At 40.2% G+C, this 24,253-nt stretch overlaps 2 protein-coding genes across 2 annotated transcripts in view; one reads left to right on the forward strand and one right to left on the reverse strand.

The window, feature by feature from the left end:
- Window positions 1-7,497: 7,497 nt before the first annotated feature.
- The window catches only part of LOC138371915 (tripartite motif-containing protein 59-like), a 78,491-nt gene continuing 61,735 nt past the window's right edge, over window positions 7,498-24,253 (reverse strand). Inside the window, exons 3-4 of the mRNA XM_069336966.1 lie at window positions 8,895-9,596; window positions 7,498-7,617 (exon numbers count right to left, since the gene is read on the reverse strand). Of these exons, the coding sequence (XP_069193067.1) occupies window positions 7,498-7,617; window positions 8,895-9,596 (822 nt within the window). The remainder of the gene's footprint in view (window positions 7,618-8,894; window positions 9,597-24,253) is intronic.
- On the forward strand, window positions 13,707-22,705 carry LOC123771856 (uncharacterized). The gene is made up of 18 exons (XM_069337406.1): window positions 13,707-13,787; window positions 14,573-14,693; window positions 14,866-14,937; window positions 15,205-15,420; window positions 16,132-16,254; window positions 16,536-16,685; window positions 16,865-17,062; window positions 17,376-17,480; window positions 17,766-17,995; window positions 18,335-18,513; window positions 18,896-18,989; window positions 19,363-19,695; window positions 19,857-19,974; window positions 20,401-20,492; window positions 20,858-21,059; window positions 21,195-21,362; window positions 21,594-21,778; window positions 22,056-22,705. The coding sequence occupies exons 1-18, from the start codon at window positions 13,785-13,787 to the stop codon at window positions 22,269-22,271; spliced, it is 2,805 nt and encodes a 934-aa protein (XP_069193507.1). The 5' UTR covers window positions 13,707-13,784; the 3' UTR covers window positions 22,272-22,705.

Here is a 24,253-nt window from a genome sequence, read left to right on the forward strand (position 1 = left end):
TCTAGCCCCCCTCTACTGGCAGGGGGTTGGTGCTGGACCTGTAGCTCCAGCCCCCCTCTACTGGCAGGGGGTTGGTGCTGGACCTGTAGCTCCAGCCCCCCTCTACTGGCAGGGGGGGTTGGTGCTGAACCTGTAGCTCCAACCCCCCCCCCCCTTTACTGGTAGGGGGGTGTTGATGGACCTGTAGCTCCAGCCCCCTCTCTACTGGCAGGGAAAATGGTGCTGGACCTGTAGCTCCAGCCCCCCTCTACTGTCAAGGGGATTGTACTGGACCTGTAGCTTCAGCCCCCCTCAACAGGCAGAGGGGATTGGTGCTGGACCTGTAGCTCCAGCCCCCTCTACTGGCACGGCGTTGGTGCTGGACCTGTAGCTCCAGCTCCCTCTCTAATGGCAGGGAAAATGGTGCTGGACCTGTAGCTCCAGGCCCCCTCTACTGGCAAGGGGATGGTACTGGACCTGTAGCTCCAGCCCCTTTCTACTGGCAGGGGGGGAATGGTGTTGGACCTGTAGCTCCAGACCCCCTCTACTGGAAGGGGGATGGTGCTGGACCTGTAGCTCCAGCCCCCCCCTCTCTACTGGCAGGGGGGTTGGTGCTGGACCTGTAGCTCCAGTTCCCTCTCTACTGGCAGGGAGTTGGTGCTGGATTTGTAGCTCCAGCCCCTTTCTACTGGAAGTGGGATTGCTCCTGGATCTGTAGCTCTAGCCTCCTTCTACTGGCAGGGGCTTGGTGTTGGACCTGAAGCTCAAGCCGCCCTCTAATGGCAGGGGGTTGATTCTGGACCCGTAACTCCAGCCCCGCTCTACTGGTAGGGGGTTGGTGCTGGACCTGTAGCTCCAGCTCCTTTCTACTGGAAGGGGGGTTGGTCCTGGACCTGTAGCTCCAGCCCCCCTCTACTGGCAAGGGGTTGGTGCTGGACCTGTAGCTCCAGGCCCCCTCTACTGGAAGGGGGTTGGTGCTGGACCTGTAGCTCCAGCCCCTTTCTACTGGAAGGGGGGTTGGAGCTGGACCTGTATTTCTTGGCCCCCTCTACTGGCAGGGGGTTGGTGCTGGACCTGTAGCTCCAGTCCCCCTCTACTGGTACGGGGTTGATGCTGGACCTGTAGCTCCAGCCCCCCTCTACTGGCAGGGGGGGTCGAGATGGACCTGCAGCTCAAGCCCCAATCTACTGGCAACGGGATGGTACTAGACCTGTAGCTCCAGCCCCCCCCTTCTACTGGCAGGGGGTTAATGGTGAACCTGTAGCTCCAGGCCCCCTCTACTGGCAGGGAGTGGTGATGGACCTGTAGCTGTTATACTCAAATTCTATGTCAATTGAAATGTAACCAATCACAGGCAAGTAGGCCTCTGACGTCATGCCAGACAGAGGAGCATCAAGCCATGCTCCCAGCAGCTTCAGTACTCCTCACAGACTCAGAGTAGAAGGACCTCGGCTGGATAGTTATTCACCTGTTTGCCTCACTCAATAAATATATACAGAAGCGACTACTGTGTCTACATTCTACCCGAACAAGGCAAACGAATACTGGTAGCAGCAGTGGGATCCAGAAATTTTTTTCTGGAAACTAAAATTCAAGTACCCAGCATCGCCTCGTGTTCCAGCGCCACCACCGCCATCCTGCCACCCACGCATCAAATATTGTGCCAAACCGGGGTCCTGCCATCAACCACTACTCCAGGCCAACGTTTCAGAAGTAAGGGTCAATAATTTCCTGTTTGAACGTTAAATCATCAGTGAGGAGGAAGGAAGCTTCCCGCGCCAGCCATTTTTGAATCTCGCGCCACCACGTGGGAACCTGCACCCACCACCACCACCGCCACCCAAGCTGACAGTATCAAGCTTTGTGAGTGTTCAAGCTACTTAAAATCGTGGTCAATCATCGTCGCAAGTATCAACTGATTATTGTGGGTGTCGTACAGTTATTCAAGAGGAATTGGTGAAAAAAAGACTACAATTGTTTGACTAAGTGTCGTCACCTTGCCTCCCTCCCAAGTTCACACACATCGCCACCTCTCATCATCTCCACCAGCCCCTGCTACATCATTTTGTGTGAACTCCTGCCTCCCAATCATGTTTCCCCACCGCCATCGTCGCAATATCGTCGTCGTCCGAATTTATCTTCGCACTCCCAACATCAACAGTGTGTGGGGTCCCTGAGTTTCGCGCCACCACCGCCAGGAGCGCTGCCATCGCATCAGTTTGTAAACAAGCCCTCACATGTGCTCTTCACACGTCTCGTCAACGTTTTTCGTTTTGGCCACTGTTATATTGCAAATCCTACAGCCCTGAGTTAAGTAATTATGAGCTAAGATATCGTGTGCTATGATTTAATGAGGTTTAACGTAAATATATACAAAATATCTTATGAATTAACCTTTCAGTAACTTGTTAAATACTGGAGCCGGTTTAGCACTCCAGGCCCACAGTTTCTCTGAGACATTTCAATATTTCCTGCATCGATTCCATTATTCATTAATTGTTACTAGTGTCATTAGTGAATTCAAAGGTGAGAGAAGTAAGAAATAATTGTTTCTAGCAGTTTATTTTGCATAATAGAAATTTGTTTGAGATTTCCATAGACAATAGAACATAGAAAATTTTTTATATTTCTCCAGACCTAACTTGAAATTTATCCTTTAAGCATTTTATTTTAAATTTTTACCATAGCAGTTATATACATTCCTGTGTCCAGTTTATGTGCTACATCCATATTTCATGCATTGCCACTTGCTGTGTTGAATCTTTTAATGAAATTTTGCAATTGCATTTCCCAGTTTTTATTCTAAATTGCTGTGCTTAGTCTGGTTTAATTAATTTACATACATCTAATTCCAGTCATTTTTTTAATGAAAGATTGCTAAAATTAGTTTACAATTTGCTTGTTCTTAATTATTTTCTTGCCTAGCCCAATTTAATAATTTTATTTCTGCCATTTTTACTTTAGCCAAGTTGATATTTTTTTGTGTGTTTATTTTTGTGTATACTATTTCTGATGCCAGGTGCACTTAATTATAATCTGCGTTCAAATATTACTTCCACGGCTGTGACAATGCCTACCACTGTTGAAACCCCTTCAGAATCAATGGGAACAGTTGCTCGTCCCAATGGCCAGAGATCAGCTCAGGAAATGGCTATTCCTCTTTTTGCTGTTGAATCGCGCTTGTTAGAGTCATGGTTTAGTAAGGTTGAAGCGAAAACAGTTGCATGTTTTTCTAAGCCTACTGATGCCGAATACTTAGCAATTGCACGGTCAGCTGTGGACACAACCAAAGGTGATGCACGTTTGTTGTTGATGAGAAAGCCATTGTTAGCCTCCAGTCTAGGCCCGAATTTAAGGATTTCTTTCGCTGTCGCTTTGTTAACAAAGGAGACCTTGACCCGTATAGGTTAGTTAAGAAAATTGCCAATGCCACCATGCAGCCTGGTGAATCGTTTAATGCGTTTACTAGCCGTCTCGATCAGTATCTGTATGCCTTAGTTTCTGCTATGAATAATTTGACTTGGTTCGATAAAGACAATAATCTGTCCCCTGAGGCTATGGCCAAAATGATAGCATTTGGTACTTTAATGCATTTTGCCCCCGAGCATACTAAACCAATCGTTGAGCAACAACATTTTGGTGTTAAACATGAAATTGGTGAAGTGTTTGAGGCCATTAACAATGCCGCCGATAAACTAGCTCCCCGAAGTGCTCATCTGTTGCCACCCTCTGATACTGTAAATGTAGTAACAAGCTCTCAGCATCCTCCCACAAACTCTCAAAACTCTTGGTTGCAGAAGCGTACCCATGCTCGTAGCCCCCAGTCAAATTCGTCGCCTCATAAATTGCCGAAACGCCATAGTCCACAACCATCCACTCCCTCATGTTGGCATTGTGGTAAGAGTAACCACCTCGCAAGGGACTGTTGGTCCGCCCCTATATCATCACCCCCTAGACAATTCTCTCGGTCCCCTCGTCAATCTTATCATTCTAGGCTCCCATACTGCACGTACCATAAACAAGTTGGTCACCACACTGCGGATTGTAGAGTTAGGCAAAGTACATCCCCACCTCGTAACTCCCATGGTCAGTCTTGGCGAGGCGCACAGCGTCCAAGACATTATCAGAACCCACGTAATTACAACTCCCAGCCCAGCTATAATACAACTTCAAATTATAATGCTCAGTCACAGAATGCTGGAGCTCAGAATGTTCACTCCATGTCGTCGGGAAACCCCCAAGGCCATCTGCTAACCAATTCAAGCTAGCCAATCCTAGTGCCCTCCCTGTGTATTCAGTAGCTACCCAAAATAGATTTGGACACTTGACAGAGGAGGACACTGACTCTAGACCAGTTGTAGATGTTGACGGATCCACAGTAAATTTGACCCAAACAAGATGCAGATATTCCAGACAACATAAGTCAAAAGTAGTAACTTGTCCAGTCTCAAGTGATGGTCCCCTTGTCTCAGCCATTGTACATGGTAGATTTTTAAAAGTTTTTCTTGACTCAGGTGCAAAAATTAATATTGTCAAGCCCTCAGCTCTTAGAGACATTGAAAGTAAGCACTCTACTACTTTAAAACAGTCACACATACCTTTTCTAAGTGGTATTTCAGGAAATAAAGTAAAAGTTCAGGGTGAAATTGACCTCCCACTCAAGTTCAATGATGTCACATTGTCTATAACATGTTTAGTTGTTGACATTATTCATTTTCCTGGAGAAAATGGTCCCAGACCTCTTAGGTCTGTACACCATGATTGATGAAAATATTGCATTGTTTCCCTATCGTTGGAACATAAGTATCAAAGACCATGTCATACCCTTGTGTAGCATGTATCGACAGGGCCACGAGTTCAACCTTCAATCAGATTATGTTAATTTTGTTGACACCCGCCTTGCAAGTGTAGGTTTGTCAGATCATTGTCGTGGTAGCATACCCGAGAAAACAGGCACTCGATTGAAGCATAGTAGTTGTGCAGTTGTTAAGGAGAGTGAGTATCGGGACTTTCTGGAAGGGGACGCCCTAACGGATTCTCGTTGTCTCGCTTGCCTGGCAGCTTCCATCTCTGAAGTCAGTGGTTCCACGGCTACTGACACTGTGCTACACCCTCATTCTCTCACCAGAATAAGAGTTAAGGTTCAGGGAGTGCCTGAGTTGTCGGATGTGATTGCAGAAAATGAAACATGCAAAGTGAATGGTACATTTGTTGAACCCTCCTGGCACACAGTGCAGGATGGTACTGTTACATTATTTATTGCAAACACTAGTAATGCCGACATCCATCTCCAGTCTGGTACCCATGTTGTAGATTTTGCCCATTACTCGTTACCGGTGCGAGTTGTGGATGATGTCTCCATGGATCATACTGTTTGTACACTCACACCAGGAGAACAGGGATCTCAGCCAGAGGTGCAAGCACAACACCTCAGTCCTACTGATTTTCCTGACTCTGTGGCTCAGCTTTTGGAAATTTTGAACAGGAATAGAGCTGTTGTTGCTCTACCCGGAGAAAAATTAGGTCTCACTCCTCTTATTACACATAAAATTCCACTTGAACAAGGAACTACACCTATTTATGTACCAGCGTACTGTCTTCCCCATTCTCAGAGAGCAGAAGCAGATAGACTTGTAGAGGAAATGTTACAGAGTGATGTAATTGAATCAAGTAATTCGCCATGGAACGCTCCATTGATTCTTGTACCAAAGCGAGATGGGACTTGGAGACCTGTAATCGATTATCGCAAGCTTAACAGAGTAATGATACCTGATCATTTCTCACTTCCAGTTCTAAATGATTTGTTGCAAAGTATTGATCGAAACAAAGTATTCTCAACATTAGATTTGTTGCAGGGATTCTGGCAAATCCCCCTTGATGAGGAAAGTAAACAATTGACAGCCTTTAGTACTCCCAATGGTCATTTTCATTTCAAAAGAATGCCGTTTGGTTTGCGTAGTAGTCCCTTCTGTATATATTTATTGAGTGAGGCAAACAGGTGTATAACTATCCAGCCGAGGTCCTTCTACTCTGAGTCTGTGAGGAGTACTGAGGCTGCTGGGAGCATGGCTTGATGCTCCTCTGTCTGGCATGACGTCAGAGGCCTACTTGCCTGTGATTGGTTACATTTCAACTGACATAGAATTTGAGTATAACACCTGTTATACTCAAATTCTATGTCAGTTGAAATGTAACCAATCACAGGCAAGTAGGCCTCTGACGTCATGCCAGACAGAGGAGCATCAAGCCATGCTCCCAGCAGCCTCAGTACTCCTCACAGACTCAGAGTAGAAGGACCTCGGCTGAATATTTATACACCTGTTTGCCTCACTCAATAAATATATACAGAAGCGACTACTGTGTCTACATTCTACCCGAACAAGGCAAGCGAATATAGCTCCAGCCCCCCCCCCCTCTACTAGCAGGGGGTTGGTGCTGGACCTGTAGCTCCAGCCCCCTTCAACTGGCAGAGGTTTTTGCTGGACCTGTAGTTCCAGCCCCCCTCTACTGGCAGGGGGGATGGTGCTGGACCTGTAGCTCTAGCCACCCTCTAGTGGCTGAGGGTTGGTGCTGAACCTGTAGCTCCAACCCCCCTCTACTGGCAGGGGGTTGCTGCTGGACATGTAGCTCCAGCCCCTCCTCTACTGGCAGGAGGGGTTGGTGCTGAACCTGTAGATTCAGGCCCCTTCTCCTGGCAGGAGGTAGGCGCTGGAACTGTAGCCCCAGCACCTCTCGACTGGCAAGGGGTTGGTTCTGGACCTGTAGCTCCAGCCCCCCTCTACTGGCAGGGGGTTGGTGCTGGACCTGTAGTTCCAGCCCCCTCTACAGGCAGGGGGTTGGTGCTGGACCTGTAGCTCCAGCCCCCCTCTACTGGCAGGGGGGTTGGTGCTGGACCTATAGCTCCAGCCCCCCTCTACTGGCAGGGGATTGGTGTTGAACCTGTAGTTCCAGCCCACCTGTACTGGCAGGGGGTGGGGGTTGGTGCTGGACCTGTAGCTCCAGCCCCCTCTACTAGCAGGGGGATGGTGCTGCACCTGTAGCTCTAGCCCACCTTTACTGGCAGGGGGTTGGTGCTGGACCTGTAGCTGCAGCCCCCCTCTACTGGCAGGGGGTTAGTGCTGGACCTGTAGCTCCAGCCCCCTCAACTGGCAGGGGGTTGGTGCTGAACCTGTAGCTCCAGCCCCCTCTACTGGCAGGGGGTTGGTGCTGGGCCAGTAGCTCCAGTCTCCCTCTACTGGCAGGTGGTTGCTGGCATTGTTTAGAAGTTTGTTGGCAGTTTCAAGGCATCAGTCTCTTCGAAGCCAGCAGTGGTCTGTTTATTTTCACTGTCCTCCTGGATGCTTTCCCGGTAGGTTGGTGGAGTGTCACCCGCTCTCTGCACCTCTGTGAGGGGGGGGGGGCCAGGATCCCGGGTTCAATGGAGGATCACAGGCTTAATCATCACGCAAGACAGAAATGGTTCCCATGTTTCCTTTCATCTGATGTCGGTTCACTTACCAGAATATATTTATCCAGGAGTTAGACAACTATTTTAGATTGTATGTTAAGGAAAGTCAGTAGTAGAACTTGGGGAATCTCGATAAACCTAGGAATAGGCTTCCTCTCCTCAAAACCCAACTCAATATCTTGTGATATGACCTATGAGAGAAAATAAAAAACTTACTGTTAATTGCTTCTGGGGGATCTCTCCAGTGATTTCCTGAACTTTATTCATGATGCTGGAGGCTGAGTCTCCCAGGTGTACGGGGTCAGCTGCGGCACCTGTCTCTGTGGTCGTCATCTCCAGGGCCGCCCTGATGGTCTCCTGCACCTGTCATTACCAACACAAACATTAATGGTGGAGGCTGAGTCTCCCAGGTGTACGGGGTCAGCTGTGGCACCTGTCTCTGTGGTCATCATCTCCAGGGCCGCCCTGATGGTCTCCTGCACCTGTCATTACCAACACAAACATTAATGGCAGAGGCTGAGTCTCCCAGGTGTACGGGGTCAGCTGTGGCACCTGTCTCTGTGGTCATCATCTCCAGGGCCTCCCTGATGGTCTCCTGCACCTGTCATTACCAACACAAACATTAATGGCGGAGGCTGAGTCTCCCAGGTGTACGGGGTCAGCTGTGGCACCTGTCTGTGGTCATCATCTCCAGGGCCTCCCTGATGGTCTCCTGCACCTGTCATTACCAACACAAACATTAATGGTGGAGGCTGAGTCTCCCAGGTGTACGGCGTCAGCTGTGGCACCTGTCTCTGTGGTCATCATCTCCAGGGCTTCCCTGATGGTCTCCTGCACCTGTCATTACCAACACAAACATTAATGGTGGAACCTGGACTATAATGAAGCATCAGGCTGTGAGTAAAGTAACTGGACTATAAAGAAGCATCAGGCTCTGAGTGAAGTAACTGGACTATAATGTTGCATCAGGCTCTGAGTAAAGTAACTGGACTATAATGTTGCATCAGGCTCTGAGTAAAGTAACTGGACTATAATGTTGCATCAGGCTCTGAGTGAAGTATCTGAAAATTATAAGTAATGTTATTTCTCTACACTGACCACAGTGTAGAGAAACACCAAGATGACAGTTAACATGGGTGTAGTGAATACTGAGTGCTGACCACAGTGTAGTGAACACTGAGTGTTGACAACAGTGTAGAGAAACACCAAGATGACAGTTGACATGAGTGTAGTGAATACTGAGTGCTGACCACAGTGTAGTGAATGCTGAGTGTTGACCATGACCACAGTGTAGAGAAACACCAAGATGACAGTTGACTTTATTAATAAAAATGTTTCAGATGTTAGAGCAAAAAGTTTCTTATATATAACGTCTACTCTCATCTTTATGTGTGTCCATGTCAAAAGTGTTTATATAAAGGCAGTACTACACTGTTGGGTGAGAGCAATGTGACCTTCAGCAACGTACCTTCACTGAGGTGTGGACAGTCTTGACATCTGGGAAGAGTTCCTGGCACTTCTGGAGCCAATCTTCCATCTTCATGCTGCACTCATCAGCTGTGTCTATGGTTGTGTCAACCTCCTGTGGAGTGTTGACTGTGTCGAGGCTCCCCAACATGGCCTGCAGCTGAGTCTTCCCTTCCTCTCCTTGTGTTGTCATATCCACCACACTGGTATCCTCCAGTTCCAAGAGCTTCATTGCTGACTTGTTCTCCTCTACCAGAGCATAGAGTCTGTCCTGGAGCTGGAGGTGGTGAGTCTTCCAGTCCCCCAGCTGCCCCCGGTACTCCCCCAGCTGGGACAATACTTCTTTACAGCTAATAATGAGGGTGCTGATGATGCTCTTCTGCTCCTGCACCAGGGAACGTAACTTCTTACTGATGCCTCTGGAGGGACCTTCATAAGGTTTTGCTGGCACTACTTCCTCAGCTGTTAGCTGGATATTTTTGAGTTTCCTAACAAATGCCTCCACAACATAGCTAATTGGGAACTGAGTAGATGCTGTGGCAGCGTGCTCGGCACGGCAGCTGGGGCAGGTCAGCTGACCATTCTTGATAGCATTGTCAATACACTGGGAGCAGAATGTGTGGCCACACGGCAGTGTGCGAGGCCGTAGCCGATTGTCATCATAATCGTTAAAACACACTGAACATTCCTCTGGTTTGTTATCCTGTGGAAAAAATATTTGGTTAAGCAAGAAGAATTTAGAATAAAAAGTAATATTACAGTACTGTCCTGTATTTACCAATACAAATTACATAATATTTACATAATTTCTTTGTACAGAGGAGCCTCTGTGTTTGCACTGCTCAAAATTTGCACTTTTCGGTATTCAGACGCTGTATTTATGTTTGATATTCGTCTGTTTGCTCGGCATTCAGATGTAAACACGCATCCCTGATGCATCAGTTTCACCATAGCTGTTGTTCAGTGCACAACCTACTACACTTTTCTCTTGGATATTTTTTATATTCTTATTGTAAATAAGTCACCATGTCACCTATGAAAGTTTGTGATATGAGCCAATCAAAAAGAACAACGGTTAGAATCACGATACAGATGAAGAAAGAACTCACAGCTAAATATGAGAGTGGTACCTGAGTGTCAGCTCTTGTTACAGAGTTTGTTATGCCTAAATCTAGTTCTCTATTAAAAGAAATGTGTGCAAAATGAGGGAAAGTGCAAACCTTTTCTTGAAATTATCACCTTGACAAACTGTGTTACAAATCTGTTGAATGACAGTGCTATGTCTCACTTTAAAAACATTTTAATGCACAGGCAAAAACAATCATCCTTGGACAAGTTTCTTGTAAGGAAAGCATTCAGTGAGTGTAATGAGGGAAACAGAAAAAGACAGAAAAGAGAAAGAACATCAGAAGCACAACTTCCAGAAGTTTTAGTGTTAGGGAACTCCCCTGCCAAAGAACATCTCTCTTCCTCTGCCTCACTAGTTTCCACATATGCCATCAACTCTCCGAAGTACAGGTAAAGTGTAGTGTGTTAGCATTTATTCCATTTAATTATTGTATAACTATACAGTATTTATTTTTGTGGTTTGGAACTGATTAATCCAATATACATTATTCCTTACTAGCTGTACTTGGCCACACGTTGCTGTGGCTCAGCAACACATGTGTGTTGTTGAGCCACAGCAACCTTCCCCTGTCTCCCAGTCCTCCCCACCATTCCCCAGTCCCCTCATCCTCCCAACCATTCCTCACTCCCGCGTCCCCTCGTCCTCCCAACCATTCCCCACTTCCCCGTCCCCTAGTCCTCCCCACCATCTACTCATAACCATTCCCCACTCCACCATCCCTTCGGCCTCCTAACCATCTCTCACTCCCCCATCAACTCCGCCCGACAATTCCCCCCCCTCCCCCGTCCCCTCATCCTCTTCACCATCACCCACTCCCCCTGTCCCCTTGTGCTCCCCACCATTCTCCATTCCCCGGTCCCCACGTCACCATCCCCAACTACCCCATCCCCTCATCCTTCCCATCATTACCCCCCTCCCCTGTCCCCCCCTCACCATTCCCCCCCCCCACTCCCGCCCCCTCGTCCTCCCCACCTTTCCCCACTCCCTCGTCTTATGCATTCCCAAATGATCTGATGTTCCCATTAGAAAATTGGGAACATCAAATGATCTGATGTTCCCATCACTGAAATATAAGAAAAACAGTTAAAAAACAAAACAAAATAAAAAAAAACAAAAAAACAAAAACAATCTACACTCACAAAATTTACGGTATGATAAAAACACAGCTCTATTCCAACGCCATGTCACACAAAATAATTACTGTAGACACTCAATTATCCGGGATTCGAATATCCGGAAAACACCCTTATACGGTCAAAATCGTGACCGGATAAAGTTATCTCAATATCCGGCCAAAATGTCCATAGGAGCCGGAAAATCAGGTGTTTGTCCGGATAAAAATCTGGGCCGGTTAACTTGCTGCCGATGTTGCAATATCCGGACAGTCAGCCAGACAAAGAGTGAATTGTCCGGATATGAAAGCCAGGCTGCGGGCCGTACCATATTAATCCAGTATGGCTGTGGCACGAGGCGCATGGTGTAGGAGGGGGTGGGGTGGGTGGTTGGTATCGGGAGAGAGGGGGAGCGTTGGGAGGGATAACATGGAGGGATAAGGGGGAATGTGGAGTGGCCTATACACTATGGTACAGTAATTACCATTAATTTTAGAACAATTCATCATAGCCAAAAACAAAAGAATTACTAGAATACTAAATATTTTTTCCAGTGTTCTGACATCAATTTTTGTGTTACGTCTTCCATTTTGGTATCAAATTGTGCGCAATTTAAAGGCGCATATTTTAAAACTAGTTCCATAATAATAAAACAATAAATAGAATTTTAACAAATATTTTAACTTTTGGACACTTTTTAACGCTCGTCACCACAAAATTATTTATATCTTTCCAGTGTTCTGACATCAATTTTCATGTTACGTCTTTCATTTTGGCATCAAATTGTGTGGAATCTAAAGGCGCTCATTTTGAAACCACACCCAGATTGATCAGTTAAAATTTTAATTTTTAACAAATATTTTAATGGATGATTTCAGACCGCGTCATCCGAGACGGCCCAGGAAAAAAACGGATGTCACTGGAAAGCGACATCGAAGCGTGAAAGTGATAATTATTAATACACTCACCAACACAGGTTAGTGACAACTGTTATGAGCCACCAGTCCCTTATAATATCCACCCCACCCAGTATGAGAGTTATAGTACACCTATTCCATATTTATACCATGTTTGGACTGCCTTATAACCCATTAATATGCAATACAGCATGTGTAGTTAGGTAGGTAGTACTGAATTTATAAGTGTTTCAGGCTCTCCAGACAACAGTATTAACAAAAACTGCATGATTTGCTCATCATCAGCTCTACTGAACTGCCTGAAGACAACCCATCCTCCGAATAGACAGTACGTTTTAATACTAAGTGTAATAAGTACATTTTCATACTTACGTATTTAGTACATAAATGCACTTACCGGGCTGTTCCAGTTACCGGCTGGCCTCCCTAGAATATTCTCCCCGAAACGAGGAATACGTTTTCTTTAATGTAACGGGTGTGCTGTTTTCTTTTCTTAATTTTTGCGCATACTCAGTCAATTTTGCTTATACTCTTATACTCGGCCCAAATTTTGCCTTTATAATTTAAGGTATCATGAAAATTGGCCGCTTTTCAGGCAATTAAGCATAGCAGAAGCACAGTCACTGACATTCAAAGGAAAGAAGGAATGAGATAACTATATATATTACGATTTAAATCCTTCTAATTTTTGCTCGTTCGTCAATGAGAACTGATGCCAACGCACTGGCCAATAAACTGAATAATACTGGCCACTAAACAATAGATTGATTGATTGGTGATTGATGAAGATTAAGCCACCCAAAAGGTGGCACAGCCATGAATAGCCTGTAAGTGGATGCCCTCTCTGAGCCATTACCAGTATCAGTAGATGATACTGGAGATCTGTGGAGGTGCGATCGCACCCTGCCTGACGGGAGATGTCTCCCGTGACTAAACAATAAACTGAACCTATCATAAAGAAGAACGACGACCATTGAGCGTCTAGTGCTCCAACAGAGTGTAACTGTAATTAACAATGCTCAAGTCCTGACTAGCAGTCAAATATTAATCCATCAGCCACGAAGCAGAGCGTCTCCCAACATCAACTCTAGTGCAGGGTCCTGTTGAAAAAAAAATTCCGATTTTACATAGGTTTGCCGTGGCAGACACTAACAATAGTAGCCATGAAGAGGAAAGGAAATCGGCAGATTCTCGAAGGTTTGCCTGATATTTTCCAGCTATACAGTACTTTAAAAGAAAAGTTAACAGATGTTTGACTTTTATCCTTCTGTTTCACCAATATTTACCAACCATCGGGATGAATACTTATATGACACAAACTAGACATATTAGTATGAAAAAGAACTAACAATTCTCCAAATAGTAGGACGTGATTCAGTTTTCATGGATATATTCATTTTCGGGTGTTCGACTTCAGTTTGGAAATATGAAAAGGCACAGTTTGGTGCATTCAGATGATAAAGCTTTATGACATTAATTACAAATGGCATAAGAAAGAAGCAAATATTAGTTATATTTAGAACCTATAACAGAAAATAATTTAAGTAAAACAGTTGATATAAAAAGATGTATTTAATTAAAAGTTGTTAGTTTCATCGCAATGAATGTAAACATGTGATCATTCGTTCAAAAACAATAACACACGTGATCCTACATTTTGCAGTCATCGGGAGAACAAATCCTTCCTGCAAACTGCACCTACTATCAAGAAGAAGAAGATCCTAGATTTGGGCATGGTATGTAAAGTTTTCTCGGCATTTATGTAAATAATTCCTTCATATGTAATATTTTACTAATTGAAAAGAATGCAAATGTTTCATTGCTGTTTAGTTAAATAATTTTCAAAAACTTGTTGCAGTATTAAAGTTTTGCTTGTTATGTGTAGGAAGAATATATTTTACTGCATATTGGTATACACATTCTAATACGTTTTTAGTATGCAGCATGTTGTTTTTATCAATTATGTTTTTTATAATAAGCTTCCTAGAAGGTTGTAACAGATCCCATGAGCACCACACCAGAAACAAATACCTATTTGATATTCCAAGAGTACGACTTAGTTAAACTAGAAATGCTTTACAAATCAAGGGACCTCGAATGTGGCCTTCCCAATTATGTTAAAGACTGTACCTCTCCCAACCAGTTTAAGTTAAAAACTAAGTACTAGCTAATTAACTCAATGTAACCTACCTCACCCCCAAAATGTCAACCCATCTCTTCTATTTAAAACAATGCTGTTTGTTGACCAAATTGTATTTTACTTTTTTTCTGCCATGTTTCCCCCCCCCCCCCTCCCTTTTTTTTCCATTTTTTTTTTATTTTTTCTCAACACAATTTATACTTTAATCTCTTTTAGTATTAAGTTTTAGTCTTAGTGTTTTTCCTGCCCGAAACACTTTGCGTAATAGTGGCTTTAGGCATTGTATGTACTAGCTCTATCTATAAATCCATCTACTTTTGTATCTTACCTTGTATGTATGTACTTTACCTGAATAAATAATTGTATTTGTATTTGTAATAGGTAGATGATACAGAAAGCAGTACAATGTCTGTCACAAATCCTTTTACTGCGGCAGCATTAAGACCACAAGTCAGTAGAATAAATATGCCTGGAAGATCGACCCCAGCCAGCATACTAGCAGGTAAAAAAACATTTAATCAGCTTTTGACAAAATTACAAATAAAGATGTGTTATGTCATTGTGTTAGGTTAGCCTAGCTATTATTTCCAATTTGTTTTTTAATTTGTATTAGTATGCAGTACTAGGCTATTGTAACAAATTGGAATGTACAACGTCCAATATTTTTTTGGCAGATTCGTTCTTGGCTCCTGAAAACTATCTTTACTTACCAGATGTACCAAGAATAACTCCAGACAATAATGATGGTATTGTTTATAAAATCATTTGATTATGGCCTTTATAATACATTAATATCAAAGTTTACAACCTTGTGTAATACAGTAAGTCTTTGTTTTAACAATAACAACAGAATTTTTTTTCTATGCTCAGCATAATTGGCTTGAAATCCATCATCCCATTATAATTTCTATCACTTTGATTATTGGTTTAGACAATTACATCAAAACATTTAATGTAGCTTCTCTTGCTACAGTTATAATGTATCCTATTGAGAATGTATATTTTTTTACCAGAAGGTCTCCAGACACTAGCAATTTTAGCTAAAGAGAACCTTCATCGTGAATATTTTAAAATAAACTCGGCTCTCCAGAAAAAATGTGAATATATGAAGCGAAGTTTAAATATTGAGGACCTAAATTATCTGAAGCCTTCAAACAAGAAAGGAAAAGGAGAAAATTACTGCAGGATTATTGAAATCAATCAAACACAACGTTCAAACTTATCAGAAGGTAATTTTTTATTTAGTTATTTATTCCATGACCCATGTTTGTGTGTTCCTATATCATAGTATAATGATAGGTTTAATTGCTAGTGTAGATTTCATTTTGCCTCAGACTTAAAATTATTTAGGTTTTTGGTGTTTTATTATTCAAAATTTGTTTATAGATAATCCAAGGTTATAGTCAACTTCTCCTTTGAAAACAGATATTTACCTGAATGCCACAAACTCTAGTAGCCTAGAAGAGTACAGGAAGCCCGCGGCTTGTCGAAATTCCCCCCATTTGCCTTTATGATCTTTTTTTGGGTATATTTAGAAATTCAGCACAGTTTTGGCAGTTACAGCTCTGGTGGGTAGGCAGTTCCATGTGTTAATAACCCTCTGGGGCAAAAATAATTTCCTGTCAGCCCTACATTTTGGTTTGTTGAACTTGAAACCGTTGCTCTTTGTTTGTATTACATCTGAACCAAACTAGCCAAACTTTTTTTTATAATGTCATTGACTGCTTCATATCTGGCAATCTTTCCCTGTGTCTTATGACAGATTAGGCCATGGCTGCCATATTGGTCTGCCCTTGCATAGCCGCAAATACACCGGTGTTCGGTGGAGATAGGGGCAGCGATGGTCATAGACAGCAAAAAAATGTAGATAGTTTACAAATTAAAAATAGATAAAGTGTTGTGGAATTACCATACTTAAAGGTTGATTTTCTGCCAAACAGCCCTTCTGCCTGCTTCTCTTTCACCTCCACACATTCAAAGTTCTGACTTCTCAACTAGTGTACCAACATATACTCAAACATATTTACCAGCTGCAGAACAAACACCAAAATCATTGAATTCTGGTACGTCCCTATTTGAACTTTGTAATGTTATATAATCTTAGTACCTAGTATCTACTATATATATATATATATATATATATATATATATATATATATATATATATATATATATATATATATATATATATATATATATATATATCATAGTCTAACTAACACATTACTGAAAGCTGTCAGTTGTTCTAGATGCTTATATAATATGTATAAAATAAACTTTTATTTATTACATCTATTTGCTCTTGAAGATTTTCCTGACTAATTTAGAATCCCATATTTCAAAGTACTTGCTGCAGAACTGGAGGAAATTTATGAATCTCAAGCAAGCATTTCTGATTGGCAAAAAAGAAGAAAAAATAGTGAGATTAAATGGGGAGAACGTAGGTCAATGCTGTTTAGCTGGACATTGTCAAAGTTGGGTGTTCCAGATAAAGGTAAATAACATCTTTAGTGTGTAATTATGGATAAATTTCAATGTAATTATGAAATGCATGATTAATGTCAATCTCTGAATACACTTAGATGTTTGTCATTTTTAAACTTGGTATACAATATTTCTAAATCCAATATTACCATTCAAAGTACATAATTACATTATTTTTTGGAAAACCAGGCAAATGTTGTGTACAATGTAGAAGTTGTGAGGCAAGCATAAAATGTGAAGACTGCTTTCATTTTTTGTGTCATAAATGTGATCAGCAGCAGCATTTTGTAATGCCTTTCCACCAGCGATTCTGCTGGAAAAATGGGTTCTTCGAGCCTTTAGACCCAACACAAACTGTGTGTTCAGATGGGAATGTCATTCACTGGAGTAAGTAATGTACCTGTAGTCTGTTTCTTATACTCTCATTTCTATCCTGAACCAAGCAGTGTTTTAAAATTTTATTTAGTTCATGTAATTTTTTTAGTAGTTTTTGTATTGGTCATTTTCCTCATTAATTATTGATTACCTCATTAATTACAGATTTTTAGTTAAATAAATGAATTTTTATTTGTTATTAAATATAAATCTTTCATGTAACTCCAGTTGATGCTAAAAAAATTATTAGTAATTTAAAATGTAATGATTGAAACATGTATTTATATTGCTGCATAGCTGATCTTGTAAATTTAATTGTTACCAGAGCCTGTTGTACCAGCACATCCACCTAATTCCTGCCCAAACTGCAGTGAGAGCAAGTTCACAACTTTAAGCTCCAATAATTTGTGCATCTTTGTAACTTTAAGTGGTAGGTTACTTTAAGAAACATTTATTTGATACTAGTATTGGTAGCTGGCATTGCTCAGGTGACCGAGGCTACAGTCTTCATCAATATAACCATTTATACTTCACTCTCTTGACCACTGTATCTTCACTTATGAAGACGTATTTATATCACATACATGTACGTATTTATAACCATACAGAGACTTGTTTATGGGTTGGTTTACACATATATTGATAGCCACACTTGAATCCCTTGCCAAATAAAATTGTTTTACTTCAATTTTTTTTATTTTTTTGTGGGGGGCAGGAAGGTATGATCTGTATACCCCAATATTTAGGTGCAAGTGCGGATATGTAGATGAAGAACTTGGGAAAGCCATGCACCAGTCTGGTTTTTATTCAACTGGAAGAAATAGTAGCACTTTCTACAGCATAAATCTATTGGATTCCTGGCATTTTCTCAAGAGAAGCAGCCCTGGAACTTCTCTTCAGGCATTAGTTAGTGCACTGGAATTATTTGGTGCTTCTCGAGGGCGTGTAAGTTTTCATACCATTACTGTTTTAATAGTGCAAGTATTAAATTGGTGTATAAGCTTAAAAACTAAGTTTGTTACTAAGCAAATGCAGTGTCATTATTTAAGAAATAGGGTTAAATATTATTAAATTAATAAATAGCATGAATATTCTAAATATATATTTTATATATGTCTAATATCATAAGAAATGGAAATGGATTACCAATCTTTAACAATTTCTCTTTTTATGTAATGCTCATGTAAGTATATTTTCATTTCCTGCAGGTATTTATAGTCTGTTGCTTAACATGCCACTGCTTGGCACTTTTTGATAATTACTTACACACATTTTACATCTTAGCATGGTCCCATCAATTTTGAAACAACAAAAAGAGTCTTCTTTGAATGGCGTTTCCATCAGTATGAACTTGGGAGAATAAAAGGAGAATTTGACAAGGGGTGCCCTGCATGTGATACAACACCTGTGGCTGTACATATTGATGGCAACAAGAAACTGTATCGTTACAACAAAGTTGGGAGGTAAATATTCAAGTTAAAATATTTAATGCTGCTCATTATTGTTAAGGTATAATGTAAGGTGTAGTAATATGTTTGTAGTACTATAAACACAGCACTGTATAATATTTATATAGTGTCATGCAACTTTTAATCAGAATTTTTTTAATTGTTAACTGATTACACCTTTATTACTTGCCTTTCAACTTCAGTTAAATTTTTTTATTTGGACTAAGGCTTTACTAATTAAAAAATATTTATTTCACTATATACATTCATTTAGAATAGGAGGGATTATGATGTGAATGCCAGCTTGGGTAGTTGAATTAGTTTTAAGTGAAATGATGTTTAACTGTCATCAAAATGTCTCACACTATGAACATTCATTAATTTAATATCATTCCAGAGGGATCAGAAACTCATATTATTCTGGTGGTATCTTCGCTTGTGACAAAGAAGTTCAAGATCACGTTTCCACTATTCAGAACCTTAAAACTCAAGTAAGAATATTTTTACATCTGTTCGAAAGCCTAAAAATAGATTTTCAAATAGAAACCTAAGACCTAATACCAGGTTTTTACCCATACAATATTTGAAGAGTACCTTTATATATTAGCTTGAGACATTATCAATAATGTATATTAATTGGACGGTTCCTAACCATATCATGTTAAAAAAAATCTATAAAATATATGGAATGCATATTGAATGATGAAAAATATTACATAAAAAAAATTACATTTATATATGACTAATATATATATATATATATATATATATATATATATATATATATATATATATATATATATATATATATATATATATATATATATATATATAATTATATATAATTTTACTTTTGTCCAACAGAGTAGCCATATGTGTGGAGTGTCGACATTGAAAGCTGCCAAAAATAAACCTGTTTCATTTAGAAGTTTGGATGAAACCGGCATAAGCATGGCTTCCTGTCGACATGGAATTATTCTTGCTGCATTAAATATGTATCAGGGAGAGCTCTACAGTTATGCCCACTATTTGCAAATGAACCGTTTACAAAATGTGTCCTTCATATGCCAGGATATCATCTGTAAATACTGGCCATGGGCCTTAAAGATTTCATCAAGAGAACAGAAGTTCTCACTTAGGCAAGGAAAGCCTTTTTTAGGAGTCCTACATGCCAAAGGACATTCTTGGTATTGTCAGGTAAATAATCTAATACTGTAATAATATTTTGACTTCGTTTTACTGTAAGTTGGAAAATATAATTTCTTTTAAACTCTTATATGTAAGGATTTATCTATGTTAAATGCAAATTGTTAATACAGTAGGTAGTTTTTAACAAACGTTATGCTATTATGTCAAAGGTTTTGTATGGAGGGCGGTGGCAAGAAGGAAGTGGCCTGACATCTGGGGAGGAGGCAGAGCAAGTATTTTCCTACCTTTCAAGATATAACAACAACACTAAGAACATGCTTAAAGCTGGTATGTGTTAATTTTTGTTTAATCTAGTTCTAAATTTTGTACCTTTCAATCAAATCAGTACAATGGTAATATTTGATGGTTATATATATCCAGATAATGTTATAAAATAATATAAGAATATAGGAAATTGCAGAAAGGCATTTTGGCTCATATAAAGTAGCATTATACTCATATGCAACCAACATATACATGTATAATCCTTGTTTGAAAAATCAAGTTGTCCCTGTTTTTATGCTTTCTTTCACATCCTGATATTTTTAATCTTATTACTCTACCACTATTTTTGAGTTCTTTGTTTCCTCTGAAATAACAATTAATTCATTCCACTTAAGACAGCATCAATATCATCATCCTTTTACTTTCCAATCAGTATTTTGAGACACACAGTATTAAGATGTCAATGAATAACTAAATTTATTTCCACAGAGCGTACAGAAGAACTGACAGAGGGGGCACTCTTTTGGAATCACAGAAAAATTAATGGAATGCCTCGGGCATTAGTTGCCAGATTCAGAAAGGTATTAACATATGAATTGTTCTATACAATGAAAATATAGAATTATATATAAATATACAATTGTTCTATACAATGAATCAAGTGTATATACATGTTTTTATTTATCTTTAATCTTATTATAAGATACTAATGGTATTTTCTTCTCATAGACAAAGTAAAATTGGATAAAAACCCACTTGTGTATTTGGGAAATTTATGTAAAGAATTACACCAAGTCTTTCACACACTCCTTGGTGCTTTGTCAAGGTCTGAATCTGAAAAACACATACTCAGACCTTGACAAAGCACTAAGGATAGTTCAAAAGACTTCGTTTAACTCTGAACATAAGTTTTACAATAAATATGATGGCATTTATTTTTAAATAGGCCACAGAGACAGCTGCAGCAGTTTCAAATGAGATTCACAGGCTTAATGTCCCAGAATCTGTTATTGAGAAATGGAGATCAGAATTACTGATCATTGCAAGATCCTTAAATAACAGATCCTCTGCCAATAACATTGAGCATACGATCGAGGCATATGGAGAGAATATAAGGCATCGCAAAAATCAGATTACCACTTATGCAGGTAGACATTAATTGCTTTTTTGTTTGTTCACTGAAACCTAAACATTAATACAGTACACAGTTGTTAAATTAGTTTTTCTATGTAAAATACTATTGGTGCAAATCAAATATTTGATAACAACCTGAAACTTTACAGTTTCATCTAAAATGAGAGCTGTATTGAGAAACAAAAATGAAGTTGAGAAAAAAAAACTACGAGATCTCATAAAAATCTACAATCAGAACCATCCGGATTTGTCTGAAGCAGATGTTTTAACAGGCATCCTTCCATGGCACAATTTATTGCTTCATCAAAACACAAGTGGTATTTACACAAGATCTAATGATTCATTAGTTTTCTCAGCATTTTCAAATATTTATATATTATTTGTATTAATATTACTTTTGTATATGGAAAGACTGCAATACCATTAAATTGAGTTTGTTTTCTAAAGGTAAATTTTATAGATACAATTTTTAATGATTTTTAATTCACAAATGATTCCCATTATTATAATTTGTCAATCACATACTGTATTTTCATTTTGCATTATAGTGTCCCTGACTGAAAAAAGAAGTGCAGTGGAAAAGTTTGAGCTCCAGAAGAGATGTAGAGAGGAGGAATCACTAACCATTCAAGAAATGATAACATGGTTACAGTACTACAAAAAGAAAAGGGACAAAATATCCGAGTATATTCAAGAATTACAATGTGATTCTTTCCCTTCATGTCTCTGCAAGGTAAGAAATTCAAAATACTTTTTGCAATTTAGATCTTCAAAACACTCAACTCACTTAAATGTGTTCAATTAGTCAGAGTAATATTGCCATCACCTTTCACATTTAAACTATGAAACACTTCAATTTTCAAGAGTGGTACTGTGGAGAATATGGCTTTTATTATTATTTGTATCCTTTTGTTTTACTTAATCTATACTTTTATATGTTTGCATTATGTACAACTAAATAGGTACAGTATATATTTGACTCTTAAGATGTTTTAAATATTATATTCCAGGATTCTAACACGTACACCATTGAAAACCCAATTCTGTCAGAAGAAGAGAAACGTGGATTATTGGCTCTTCTCAAGCAGGGTCAAAAGCAATGTGCTGACAAGCTTACTGAAGCCAAACATTTATTTAGTTCCTACCAGCCAAATGAGGTCTATGAGCCTTTCTTGGAGCTCTTAGAAAGTGATGAAGATGAAGACATGTATTTACAAAATGAATAGATACAAATGAACAAATCCACAAGGGCCATGATGAGGGTTCGAACCTATGTCCGAGAGGATCCCACACGAGCCTTAATGGACTGTGTTACGACATGGCAAAAGAATTCCAACCGGGAGTTCAACTGACCTCAATCGTAGATTTAAGGCATCACGCTATTGTGATTTCTGTGTTTAACAAATAGATACAAGATAGGCTTTTAAATTTTTAAATTTCTACTTACTTACTTTTGTCCTGTTGCTTGGTTACATGAATTGACCACACAAATTATGTTGCTTAGTTACAGAGATTCTTATAACTACATGAATTTTGTTGTTCATTTATAAGCCCATTATGTGCCTCTAAAAATTTCCACTGCCACTCACAGGATGGGTATGTTATGCATAATAAATAAACTAAACTAATATTTTATATGCATATACTTTTGTCTTTTAATACAATAAAACTGGATTACTGTATATTAAAATATTTTCCTCATGCTGTGTTTTTCTCAACCCTCTGAAACTATCACTGGAAAAAAAAAAGTGGTAGCCAAGAGGAGGATTCGAACCCCTCACTTGGTACTCTCAAGCTAGCACTGTAGACCACCATGCAACTACTTTGTGAAAATTAATGCCACCTGGGATACCACTGAATCCTCTGATTAAATCCAATTCTCAATGATACATCACATCAATATGATTTCATAATACAAAGGCATGCATACTCTCAATATAAAATACCTTAAACACTCGAGTGTTGTGTATTCATGTGTGATTTAAAAGTTGAGTAGGTATGGAGGACAAGTACTGGGCTTTATTGTTTGGGATGGTAAAAAATCAAGTCAAAATGTTTATTCAGGTAAATGTACATACATAGATGAGTTACAAACATAATGTTGGATTTATAGATAGAGCTAGTGCATACAATACCTAAACCTATTAATGTGCACAGCGTTTCGGGCAAGGTTTGGGTGTCACATTTCATGATTGCTTGAGAGGGGAAGGAAAGAGAGAGAAATGGGGAGATGGAGGCAACGGGTATTTGAGGCTGAAATACGCAGAATAGAAAGCTTTCAATAGAAATAGCAGCAGTAAAAATTCGTCCTGAAGTGTCATAAAGGACAGGGGTCGTAAGAAAACTTTGAAAAGACTGCCTACAGATATCATCAGGACTTCCAACCATTCGCCGTGCTGGAGGACGAATGAACGTCGTCATTCCTTCATTTTCTAGTGTGTGGATTGGTCAACATAAGGGAGGAATCCTGATTATATGTGGCATATTTAGTCGAGCATACAGACGTATGTAGGTGAAACCTTGCTGAACAATGGTGTGAGTTGAGCGCACTGAGAGTCGGTACAGTATCTCGCAAGTGTGTTCTAGACCACACTTGAAAGTAGATTAGTTAATATTTGCTATTCTGCTGCTTATATGCTCTTGGCAACAAAGTAAGGTGTAGTAGAGGGGATAGTAGTAATAATAAGAACTGCAGAGGGCCTATTGGCCCATACGAGGCAGCTCCTATTATAACCACCGAATGAGAAGGAGATAGTAATAAGAATAAGAAGAGGATAGCAAGGGAGCGTAGGAGCAGACAATGAACAGAAAAAGGGAGAAGAGAGAAAGTTATGTTCTGGTCTTGTGCTTACACTCATGGTGGGTAGAGTAAATAGTTCCGTGATTTGGGTGTTCATGGCAGGTTGTTCTATTCTTATGTGAATTGCTTCAAGAATTCTGGGGATACTGTTTCACAGTCTTTATGAGGGGTGTCCAGCTGCTGAACACCTTTGTTGACCAGGAGAGTGGCTGTGTTGATGGCTTCAGGGTGGCCACTGCATGATTCAGGAACTCTTAAAGCTCTTCTAAGGTCATTGGTTGCTTCACATTCCAGAAGATAGTGAAGTAATGGCTTTTCTGTGACAGTTTGACAGAAGATGCACTCTCTCTGTCAGGGTTCACCAATCTCCCAGTTGCATCTGTAACCTAGACGTAGTCTATATAGCCT

This window comes from Procambarus clarkii, chromosome 37, assembly GCF_040958095.1.
Source record: "Procambarus clarkii isolate CNS0578487 chromosome 37, FALCON_Pclarkii_2.0, whole genome shotgun sequence".
NCBI classification, from domain to species: domain Eukaryota; kingdom Metazoa; phylum Arthropoda; class Malacostraca; order Decapoda; family Cambaridae; genus Procambarus; species Procambarus clarkii.

Excerpts from the sequence above, each read along its gene's own strand:
- LOC123771856 (XM_069337406.1), top strand. Across the intron at positions 14,938-15,204 it reads AACTCCAGACAATAATGATG|AAGGTCTCCAGACACTAGCA; the intron begins GTATTGTTTATA and ends TTTTTTTACCAG. Across the intron at positions 21,060-21,194 it reads TCAGATTACCACTTATGCAG|TTTCATCTAAAATGAGAGCT; the intron begins GTAGACATTAAT and ends GAAACTTTACAG.